The sequence below is a fragment of the Leptonychotes weddellii genome, chromosome 5 (assembly GCF_054177405.1).
Source record: "Leptonychotes weddellii isolate Sample4059 chromosome 5, ASM5417740v2, whole genome shotgun sequence".
Taxonomy (NCBI): Eukaryota; Metazoa; Chordata; class Mammalia; order Carnivora; family Phocidae; genus Leptonychotes; species Leptonychotes weddellii.
The window spans coordinates 100,264,468-100,276,861 of record NC_138373.1 but is presented as its reverse complement, the minus strand read 5'-3'; the positions used below and the strand labels follow the sequence as shown (position 1 = coordinate 100,276,861).

At 36.1% G+C, this 12,394-nt stretch overlaps 1 protein-coding gene across 1 annotated transcript in view; it reads right to left on the bottom strand.

Moving 5' to 3' along the window:
• Nucleotides 1–3,373: 3,373 nt before the first annotated feature.
• Nucleotides 3,374–12,394, bottom strand: part of RPAP3 (RNA polymerase II associated protein 3) — a gene marked incomplete at its 5' end in the record, with an annotated part of 12,930 nt that continues 3,909 nt past the window's right edge. Inside the window, 5 exons of the mRNA XM_081821571.1 lie at nucleotides 3,374–3,684; nucleotides 6,237–6,337; nucleotides 6,911–7,008; nucleotides 7,829–8,015; nucleotides 9,263–9,498. Coding sequence (XP_081677697.1) covers nucleotides 3,599–3,684; nucleotides 6,237–6,337; nucleotides 6,911–7,008; nucleotides 7,829–8,015; nucleotides 9,263–9,498 — 708 coding nt within the window. The remainder of the gene's footprint in view (nucleotides 3,685–6,236; nucleotides 6,338–6,910; nucleotides 7,009–7,828; nucleotides 8,016–9,262; nucleotides 9,499–12,394) is intronic.

Genomic DNA, 12,394 nt, shown 5'->3' with positions numbered 1-12,394 from the left:
ATGACCTGAGCCGAAGGCAGTCGCTTAACCAACTGAGCCACCCAGGCGCCCCAACATTAAATTTTTTAATGTCACCTTAAACAGAATTCTCTGATAAAGGCCAAACATTAAGAAATTGTAAAAAGAGGGCGCCTGGGTGGCTCAGTTGGTTAAGTGACTGCCTTTGGCTCAGGTCATGATCCTGGAGTCCCTGGATCGAGTCCCGCATCGGGCTCCCTGCTCGGCAGGGAGTCTGCTTCTCCCTCTGACCCTCCCCCCTCTCATGTGCTCTCTCTCATTCTCTCTCTCTCAAATAAATAAATAAAATCTTTAAAAAAAAAAAAAAAGAAATTGTAAAAAGGTAATCTGAGCTTTGGTACTGTGTTCAGAAATGCCTTCTGTTAACACAGATAATAGATCTATAGGTCAGAAGTAAAATCTTTCTCAAATGCATTGGCACAAATTACTGAAATAGTGAGGACTTGGGTATACTCTACCCATTCATTGAAATTAGTGCAAATAAAACAAAAGACTGGGAGGAAGCCAATAAATGATAGGCATGGTATTTCTGTCAATAATGCCAGATTAAGATTTAAATGATGCTCTCAAGTAAGAAGATACTTTTAACAATGAAGAACTACATTTTTAGAAAGAAATCACTTGGGAAAGTTCTGCTTTTGTGTCTTTATGTCAATTAATGATATTCCTATTATTAACAAAAATAACTTAGCACTACATGGCAGGCACTGTATTAAATGCTTATATGTATTAGCACATTTATCTTTCCAAGAATCTTTGAAGTAGGCACTTACTATTTTTCTAATTTTATGTAAGAGGAAACAGGCTTAAGGAGGTTGAGCAATGTGTCCAAAGTCACAAGCTAGTTAAGTGCAAACAGGTTGTCCACTCAGGTCATGTGACTATACACAATGACCCTATTTACCACCGTGCTATTTTGCAGTAAGGTGACAGTATGACATTCCCTAAGGACTTTAATTTATTCCAACAACTTTAGGACAGGAGGGTAACTGCAGTAATAATAACAACAGTAACTTAGTAAGTACTTACTATGTATCTGGGTGCTGTTACAAACACAAACGTGTCCATTCCTTTAATCCTAGCAGTCATCCAATGAGGTAGAAACTATCAGTATGCCCACCCACAGCTTAGGAAACCGAAGCACAGAAAAGTCATTAGTCCAAGGCCCTAAAGCCAGATGAAGCCAGAATTCAAATATGAGAAGTCTGATTCCAAAGCCTTTTGTCTTAACCACTACGTGAAATTGTCTCTGGAGGAAAACAGGTTAACATTTAAAAATAATAGTAATAATTAATGCAAATTCTAAAGTAAATCTTGGGATCTATACCTCTTTTCAGTCCAGTCTCTACAGAAGTAACGCAACATAAATAATAAATGTTGCAGCCTGGAGTAGTTCAAAGAGCTGTAGATTATAAGTAGAAGACAGCACATTCTGAACCTGTTCTGCTATTTTTTTAGCTCTGTAATCCTGGAGCCATTTGCTCTCTGAATCTCCTCTTATGTTAAAAAGGACAATCAGCTAGCAATAGATGAATGAATAACAAAGAGGTGGTACATATGTACAGTGGAATACTACTCAGCCATCAAAAAGAATAGAATCTTGCCATTTGCCATGACATGGATGGAGCCAGAGAACATTGTGCTAATAAGCAAGTAAGTCAGAGAAAGACAAATGCCCTATGATCTCACTCATGTGTGGAATTTAAGAAACAAAATAAATGAGCAAAGGGGAAAAAAAGAGAGAGAGAGAGAGAGAGAAACCAAGAAGCAGACTCTTAATTATAGAGAACAAATTGACGGTTACCAGAGGGGAGGTGGGAGGATGGGGGGAATAGGTGAAGGGGATTAAGAGTACACTTCTCATGATGAACACTGAGTAATGTATGGAAGAGCTGAATCACTATATTGTACACTTGAAACTAATATAACGCTGTATGTTGACTATACTGGAATTAAAAAACAAAACAAAAAAAAATGGCAATCACACTACCTGCCCTACTTTGTAAGTTTCTTCTAAGGATCACATAAGAAAATATATGAAAGAACATTTTTGCCTTTGGAAGGTTCTTCTGTACATCAAAATCAACTTATAGGGGCACCTGGGTGGCTCAGTCATTAAGTGTCTACCTTTGGCTCAGGTCATGATCCCAGGGTCCTGGGATCGAGTCCCACATCGGGCTCCCTGCTCAGCAGGGGAGTCTGCTTCTCCCTCTCCCACTCGCCCTGCTTGTGTTCCCTCTCTCACTGTGTCTCTCTCTGTCAAATAAATCAATACAATCTTTAAAAAAAAAAAAATCAACTTATATAATGATTTGAGAAAAATTCAAGTCATTCAAAATTCAATACTTAATAGTTCACGTATAAGCTATACATAAAAGGCACAATTTCATTACCTTTTCATATGCCATAATACAATACATTTAGCAATGCATAACACTAACAACCTCTATCCTAAGTGCATTGTAAAATACTGAGGCTATACAAGTTATGATCATTTCAGTAATTTATACTGTGAACTGGGGAAATTATCTTTGTAAATAGATTTTGATTCTTACTCAAGCAATTTTAAGCATATGTATGATGCAACAAAAATAACACTACAAAAGTCTTAAATTGGACAGTCTTACTGATGCTGATAACAGCTAGAGGACAGTGACCTAATATTTTAACAACCTGGTAGCCTCTAAAATTAACTTGGTTGTAACAACATTTACAGTATGCCCAAAATTTGCTAGGGTGCTATTTTACACATTTGCTAAAGTTGGTCCCTATGGTAAAATTCAATTAAGTTGTATAAACATCAATTGAGCACCTAACTATGTGTAAAGGACTGTGCCAGGTACTCTGCAAAACCAGGATGAGAATACTAAGCCCTGCTTTCAAAACTTACAGACACCACACTCATATGCAACACATATACACAAGCTATATGCTAATTACTACCGTAGACATTCCTAGTTTTTAAAATTCTTACATTTTGCTTTAGATTATTATCTGCCTTTAGATGACATATAATGTGGATATCATGAGGGAAAAAAACTGCAGCATGAAAATTTAAGGATGCTGTGACTCTTCAAGTAACCTACTGAAAGAGTCTAAAATCTCCTTTCGTTGTCAATACTAAAAATACACACCCTGTAAATAAATATTTCTGTTAGTGAATTAGCACAATATTAAAACATTTATAAAGAAACTATCTACTTAACACACTCTATACAACGTATGCTAATGAAGCAAACTTGTCACGTGGCTACAAAAACTTATGAAAATATAAAAATATGTTAAAATTATGGGGCACTGAAGAATGCATCTAGATTTAGAATTTTAAACGACATAAAATACTGATCTTAACAAGTATAGGTCATTATATTTTTATTTTTGGAAAATGACTTATAAATAGTTCACCTGAGTACATTTCTCATTACTTAAGTCACAATTCACCATATAGTTAATTAACTTATGTCTAAAGATAATCTTTTCCTGTATGATTTCATTTTCTTAAGAAGCAAAATACTTTATTTTCAGTAAAAAAAATTTTACATATGAAAGTCAAAGACAATAATTTCAGTAAAAATGAAAATCAACCACCATATCTTTTCTTCAGTTCTTCAACAGACTTATCCTTCAATCCTGATTTGTCTATGTGATTGAACAATACATGTGCAACTGAAAAAAGAGAAAAAATTCATTTTAATCTCCATTTTTTAAAAACTAAGTGAGACAAAAATTAAAGAGAGTAATCTGATAAAACTTTTTATATTTTAGAGCAATAACCATTAGAATTATTTATAAATTCTAATTCAGATATTTAAAAAGCTAATCTGAGAATATTACATAAGAATCTAATGTTTCTTACCAGAATATTTTCTAAAAAATTTCCCCTACTTTCTCAATAACATTAATCTTGCAGATTTAAAAACTTAACTCATTCCGTACTACCTTAAACATTTTGCCCTCTGTAACAAGTATCCTTTATTTACTTAATATTTCAATTAACTGTTTTTCAAACTGAAACCATTTTATAAGAAAATTTTTTATCTACTACTGTAAATTGAAACTTAGTAATAACATCTACAAAATATTAGCTATACATTTTTATAATATCCAATAAACTATGTAACTATTAAAAATTAAAACAAAACTTCTCTGTAAATCATATAAAATCACCTTTCATACCACTTAATGGTCCACACTCAACACTTTGGAAAACTCTGTATAGTTCAAAATTAACACTGGCTACCGGTTGTTACTGATAAAAAAGGTAACAATAGCTAAGATTGATTGAATGCTTATTAGTTACACTCCAGGAACCATTCCAGGTGCTCCCTGTGTTTAGCTTAGCTGACAGTGGTGACCCAACCAAGACAGTAATGTTGGTAGGCCAGTCTAAAGAACCAACTCATATTCTTTGAGTACACTTGTACTTATCACATTACAGTAGCAAGAAATTCATTTACTCAATGCATTTACACTGACATGTTGTTATGCACTGTTCTACACCCTGAGACCTAGAGAACAAGGTATACAAAGTTCCTGCTCTCATGGAGCTTTCATTCTTTCAGGGAGAGAGAAATAATAAACAAATACATGAAATATTTTCACCTAGTTACATATTATGAAGAAAAATAAAGGAGGGGGCGCCTGGGTGGCTCAGCTGGTTAAGCGACGGCCTTCGGCTCAGGTCATGATCCTGGAGTCCCAGGATCGAGTCCCGCATCAGGCTCCCTGCTCAGCAGGGGGTCTGCTTCTCCCTCTGCCCTCTTCCCTCTCGTGCTCTCTGTCTCTCATTCTCTCTCTCTCAAATAAATAAATAAAATCTTTAAAAGAAAAAGAAAGGAGGGTAAGAAGCCAAAGGGTGATAAAGGGAAGCGGACAGTTGTTTTGAGTAGGTCTGTTGAGTAAACAGTGTCTCTGAGGTGGCAACTCTAAGGTGGAAACTGAATGAAGTCAAGAAGCAGGCAAGGGGAAGATCTTCTAGGCTGTGGAAATGGCCAAATGCAAAGCACCGAAGGCCAAAATAAGTTTACCAGCTTGGTATATCAAAAAATATAAAGTCCGTGTGGTGGGGCAGAGTAATCAAAAAAAGTAGTACAAGAGGTTAGAATAGTAATAAGAGAAGCTAGTATTTTTCAGGGAACTTCAGGGACTGTTTTTGAGTAAAGATAAACAGAAACGTCTTTTAGCTTAAACCCTATTTAAAAATCTCATGTAAAATGATGTGTCCTCTTCTCTAAGTACAATGTAAAAAGTATTTTTCTTAGTGATTCAGACTCATTCAATGTCGCTGCTAGAAACATAAGGAAACAAGAAAAAGAGCCCGAGGTATGTTTAGTCCAGGAGATATGTGAAAATGGTACCCAGAGTTTCTGCAATTTTTAAAACTAAAAACCTGGTACTCTTGTGTTCTAATAATTTTTCCTTTTCCTAAAACTAGAGTAAAGCCCAAAACTCTGAAGTAACTGAAGTTCCTGAATAATTTGATTTTATTTAAGGTTTCCCTAAACTGGCACTTCATGGGAAAAACTGAGATGCAGAAATAGATAAGGAAGAGAATTCTGCAAGCTCATCACCTGCCAATTGTCCCCCTGACTCTACAATCCAGCTGCACCATACTTCTTTTAATTTTCTGAAGGCAATTTCCTCTTTCCTGCCTCAGAACTTCTGCATACATCATTACCCAGGTCTAAAACTCCTCCCCACCCCTTTCATCTAACTGACTCCTGCATGTCTCTGAGGAGTCACGTTCAATCACACACACACAAGGAAACGGGCTCTCACAGAATGGGGTGGACCTCCCCTGCACCCATGCCCAGTGACATGCGTCTGTGGTAGGTACCCTTTACGTGTCCCACGTAAAGCTCTCAACCGTTACACTTTCATGCATTTTCAAGTAGAAGAGTCCAGACTATAAAGCCTAACTTTAAATCCTGGGTCTGGCTTCCTACCTAGGTGACCTTGGTCAGGTTCCTTACCTCTCTATGCCTCAGTTTCTGCCTTTGTAAAAGGGAATTGATAATCACACCTAAACCTCATAATGCTGTTGTCAGGATTAAAAGATCTGATTTTACTTAACTGTAATTCAATTTAACTTGTGATTAATTTAAATTTAATTGTATGTATCTTAGAGTAAATATTCAATAAATGTCCACTATTTTTGTTGACTAAATAAAGGAACGTCAGAATAAAGAGATCTGGAAAAGCTTTCTTCACAGACTTACTTTTTTTCTCAGGTTCTGACATAAACATCACTGCCATATCAAACCTTTTTAGTTCAGAAAGTTTTTGTAAGATTTCAAAGATGAGTGATGGTTCTTCTTTCCTGAAACAATCCAAATATAAAACAAATGATCAGTTAAAAGTAGCTCATGTAATTCTGTTTTTCTAATACAATATTTCCAATTATATATAAATGAGGTCATTTATCTTTTTTCCCTGGATGTGATCTACATTTTAAGTGCCCAAATGAAGAGATTTATCAAGTCAATTGAAGAAATTATAATTTTCTTAATTTTTTTAAATTTATTTTTTAATTAAAATTCAATTAACATATAGTGTATTAATAGTTTCAGAGGTAGAGTTCAGTGATTCATCAGTTGCATATAACACCCAGTGCTCATTACATCCCATAGCACAGACTTAATTAATCTGCTATCACATTTGTCACTTCTACACCTCCCTTTCGTTAAAAAAAGTTTTAAAGACCTTTTTCCTCCTACCTAATCATTTCCTTTTATTGCTTGCACTTGTCATCTCTTCACAACTTATACTAGAGAGCTAATTTTGCTTTACAGACCCCTGTAGTAATATGACATCAAGGAGAATGACTTTCCCAAATCACCAGAAATAGCGTAACATTACAATATGCAGGTATAATGAAAAAAATTCCACTTACTCAATATAAAAGTCATGCAGAATTTTAATGATTTGGTTGAATACATCTGGATCTAGATTTTTCTGAAACAACTTAGGATACATGGATGGCTCAATTTGCTTGGAAAAGATATAAAGAGTTAGAAAATTACATCATGACAACATTCACATATCACAAATTATGTATGTAACAACTGCATAGGTGAATATAGGGAGGAGTAACTGTTATGCACTAGTCCTTACTGAATAATAATGGGGTCACAGTGCAATGTAACTGTGACAGAAGAATGGAAGTCAGAGTAACTCTAAGATAATCACTATTCAAGGCAGAGAAAAATTTCATGAACAGAGAGATGTTCCCTGAGACAGGAACTTGAGAGAGCGCTCAAGGAGCAATAAAAATAACTAGATAGTTTAAAAAACAGAATGACATGAGATAATGTACTTAGAAGTAATTGGATACTAGAAAATTGTAAGGGATTATTACTATAATCACACTTGAAAAAGACAATGCTAAAATCCATTATTTGGTAAATCTCGTAAGATCTGGTCTTTTTTCTCGGAGCAAATAAGAGCTCATTTTCAGGAGAATGATTGTCTAAATATTGCAAGCACAGTGCTTGGGGCACATGGAAGGCACTCAATGTATTTTAACTTCCTTCCCCATCTTGAAGAATGAAGAATTAAGTTTAAGTTATGATTTCTGAAATTAGAATAAGTTGTTTTAGACCACAGAACTTAACACAGACCTATTTCCAAAGGTTTCCTGGCTGCAAATATTTAAAACAGTCTGGCCGAGGTAATACATGCAGCAGGCAAGGAAGGGGTCTACAATCATATTATACAAAAAGCAGATACAGTGTTATTGCACAGTACTAGTGACAAAAGAAGTTCTTTGACCTTCTACTTAAACTAGAACTACTAGCTTCCTCTTTCTTACCTTCAAATACTGATACAACATATCCGGAGAATTTTTCAGTTGTCTGAAATCAGACTCAAGCTGGAATGAATTTGCAGGAACTGGAGGGAGAACAGTTGTGACAAACTGAGCAGGCGTCTTGTCTATCTCTACAGAATTCTTCTCACTGAAAGACTGACATACATCCTGTTTCAAGTTGACTGGAGGTCTGAAATATTTCAGAGGCATCAGTCAAACAATTAGAAAAGAACCAGAGATAGTTACAGCTTATATAAGGAAACATCAATGGTGATTTCTCAATTTCTGACTTTATTAATATAGTATTGTTAACTATTTATATTCTACATGTAGCAAATTCTCTCAGCTGATAAAAATATACCTATATTTTTGCCAAGACAGATTATGCTTTTGCCAATTTTCACATGCTGGCTATGTAATGACTATTCTCATCTGTTGGGCTAATGTAGCCTGGCCACCTTTTGAAGCACACCACTTCTATATACTGCGTTACTACATCCTATCACATATACTCACAACTCAGCCTTTCAGAAATCTGAATTATCACAGTTTCAAGAGAGATAGCCCTAGACACCAAGAAATGCTTCCTCCTTTAAAAAAATCTGCCTGGTTAGCGTTTTCCCCAAATCACTAAATAATCACTATCACTTTAAATAAAACCACTCAAATTCAACATTAAAAAAACTTTTAATAGGATTGCTGAGTGGCAATACAAGAATGCATGAATAAAGTTTCAACATCCCCAAATAAACCTAATTAATCTAGATCTTTTATATTCTCACCATCAAGCAAACACATGACTATTTTTTAAAATTCCACACATAATTTAAAGAGTCCACAAATAATCTTAAATATTAATGGCTAGAATAATGATAACTAAATTCTACATTTTTTATGAAGTTTCCTTTTAAAAACTTTAAAAAGTGAAATGCATATACTGAAGTTCTAGAATAAAAATGCACAAAATCAATTTGTTCAAGATACTTTCTTACCTCTAAATTCCCCACGATGGTGTAGGAATAGTGATCATACCTTAAGCAAAACCTCTCTTATGGTTAAGTACAAATAAAAATCTAGAATGTGAAGTTGGGCAGTTCAAAGAATTACGGTGATAAGCACAAACCAGAAGTCTCATCAGTAACACCAATTCTCTAGTGAATTATTACCATTCTAGAGGAGTATCAAGTAAGAGTATTTCCTCTGGGGCACCTGGGTGGTGCAGTCAGTTAAGCATCCAGCTCTTGGTTTCGGCTCAGGTCATGATCTCAGGGTCATGAGATGAAGCTCCACATAGGGCTCCTGCTCAGCACAGAGCCTACAAAAGACTCCCTCTCCCTGTCCCTCTGCCTCTCCCCTCGCTCTCACTCCCCCACTCTCTCTCTCTTTAAAACAAATTAATAAATCTTTAAAAAAAAAAAGATTATTTCTTCTACTCACGGCAGGGCTGAGGTATCACTGATTTCTTCTATTTTCAATACTTTTGCTTTTGGAATATCACTTGCGGGCAAAAGGTCACCCTGGCTTGAATTCTTCTTACTTGCAGGGCCTGCACTTGCTCTTCCGTTTGCCAGGTGAATAGGATTACTCTGTGCAGCAGCAGCAGTGCTATCTAGCACATCAATAGTCTGTATCAAATCACCAGTTTCTTCAATAACAACTTTCTTGAGTGGTTTCTAAAACAATTAAAACCAATTCTTCAAATCAACGTATAAAGGTTTCCTATTTGAGGGTCACAAGTTAAAAGGCTGCCGTGTTCTTATAACTAATATCTGCTCCATATTTAGAGAATGTACTTAGATTTTAATTTCATAGACTAACAGCTGTAAGTCAGTTCAGTCTGATGGCTAGATAGACAGGAGTCATACTCTGAGAATACAAAGAATAAAAAGATGCAGAGCACCTAGCACGTGTAAGTGTGATTGGGAGAAGAAGAGATGTACATATACATAATTCCAAGGCAACGGGCAGCATGCTGTAAAAGGGGAAAGCACCACATGCTAAGGGAATACAGAGGAAGGAAGACAAACAGTGGCATCAGGGGAGTCGTCACAGAGAAGTACACACGAACGGCAATGTGGAAGGGCAAGCACGGTCAGTGGGAAGATGAGAAGTCCAAAGTGGCTAGAGCAAGGCGAGGAGTTGGGGGGACAAAGCCTGAAAGGCTGCTGCTTAAAGACAGCTTATAAAGGAATTGTGCGCCATGTCAAGGAGTTTGGACTTTAACCGAGAGGCAACAAAGCCGAGAAACATTATGGCCAAACCTACAGTGGGCTAACTGAAGGCAAGCAGAACAAGGTCAGACAATAACCCGTATCCTGTATGAAACAGAGTAACGTTAAAATCTAAGTAGATTAAAACATAACAATAATAAACAAAAAAACACCTAAGTAGATCTTCTAAATATGTAGCTGCTGGATAAAACCAGCCCAGGATTAAAGATTTGCCAAATATATTCACAAAGTTTCTAAGACGTGACCACAATGGTTTCTAATTTAACAAAATAAATAGGATTCACTGTTTATTTCAATCATTACAAATGTCAAAAATGCTCAATTTCTTCTTAAGTTTACATATAGTATTCTATTTTTAACAAAAAAACTTTTCTTCAATTTATCCTAAGTGTTCATTCCAACTGTATGGTTGAACTTTAAATCAAAAAGTTGTAAATATAAAAACTTTACACATATATATTAAACTCAATGTTAAATCCAGACATTCTATTAACATAGCTAAGACCTAACAGCAACAACCAAGTGTTACTGGATGAACAAACAGAAATTGTAAAAGCTATTAGCAAAATTGTTAACAGAGTCCTAGTAGCAGTTCTATTTAAAGTACAATCATGTTAAGCTGAAGCCTTTGCCTTGCTGAGAACTCTCAACAGCAACAGTTTTCTCTGAAGATATTAACCAAGAATGGGCATGTCTTAGTGCTGCACAATGGACTATCATTTCTGACAGGCAATAATCATTGGATTAAATTAATACAGTCCCATTTAAAACCCAATCCCTTCAGTGACAACAGATGTGTGAACATGATAATAATTTTAAAATTTCCTAATCAGCGGTCTCTATGAAGTGTAGACCAGCGGGTACTGGGAGCTGCTGAGGGCTACTGATGGTTGGGAGGGATGGGGGCGGGGGGAGGCAGTGACTATGCTGGTTAACAGGAATGAAGCACAAAAGATATCACTACAGAAAGATTTAAGAAAATATGAAAGGTTGAACTAACCCTTTCTCAAAACTAAGACTTAGATGCATAACGTTTTATTTAGCTCTACGTTATGGCCATTTCAAGAAAAGAGAAAAATAAAAATAAAACAGAAAGGGAGAAAGAGAAGGGGATGGACCAAGTAGAAAGATGAAGCTTTGCTATATAGCAAAACAGAAAAATGAAAATAAAATAAAGTATTTCAGCAGAGACTACGAGACCAGTAGACCCTTCATTTACTACCACCTGTGCGGGAACCCCAGGTCCCAGGTGACCTACATCATTGCTCTCCTACACGCTCTCCAGAGAAGATTCGCCAAAAATACTCCCAGGCCGTCAGCCCTTGAAACACAGACTTCCCTGGCCTAGACTTTCATTTGACTCAAGTAATCCTAGGACTCTCCCGCCACTTCCTGGGCCTCCCTCTCTTTCCTGACTACTTTCCCCAGGGGTCTGGCTGTCTCACAAATATGGACTGAGAAGGAAATTAATATTCATTTCACCTAAAACTGCCTTAGCATTAATGGATATTATTTCCCTTGATCGAAACTAATCTGTGAGTTATCCTCAAAGGAGAAAAAGTAAGGATTACACAGGGATTAAGTAACTTGCCCAAGATTTCAAAGTTTATAAAGTGAGGCTCAAATCAACTCTTAAAAAACATTCCGGCAAACTGCATCTTCTATCTTTTAAATAACACCCACGTTTTTATTATGAAGACCTATTACAAAAATAAACAGCCATTTTCCCCCTTGCTGCTAAGATACTGATTTTGTTTGTTTGGGATCATTTACAGAAATGGTTTACCCCAGATCCTTCCTTTCACAGAGGTGTTTTGTTTTAAGATCTTGCCACAGAAGACTTAAATACATGTTGCATTTTCAAACTATTAACATAAGTTGATTTTTAAGTGAGGGAGAAGAGAACCCAACAAATGTATAAACGCTCCTTATATACTGGCCATGGGACATCATATATACAGATACTTCATTTACCACATGGCCATGTTCTTATAATTATGGACAACAAAGTCTGACAAAGGCTTTTTTAAACCTTGTGAATTTTTTGTGAAAATGTCTTATAAAGATGTAAAAGTTTAACCATTTTTTATTTTTTTTATTCTTATGTTAATCCCCATACATTACATCATTAGTTTTAGATGAAGTGTTCCATGATTCATTGTTTGTGCATAACACCCAGCGCTCCATGCAGAATGTGCCCTCCTCAATACCCATCACCAGGCTAACCCATCCTCCCACCCCCCTCCCCTCTAGAACCCTCAGTTTGTTTTTCAGAGTCCATCGTCTCTCATGGTTCGTCTACCCCTCCGATTTCCCCCGCTTCATTCTTCCCCTCCCG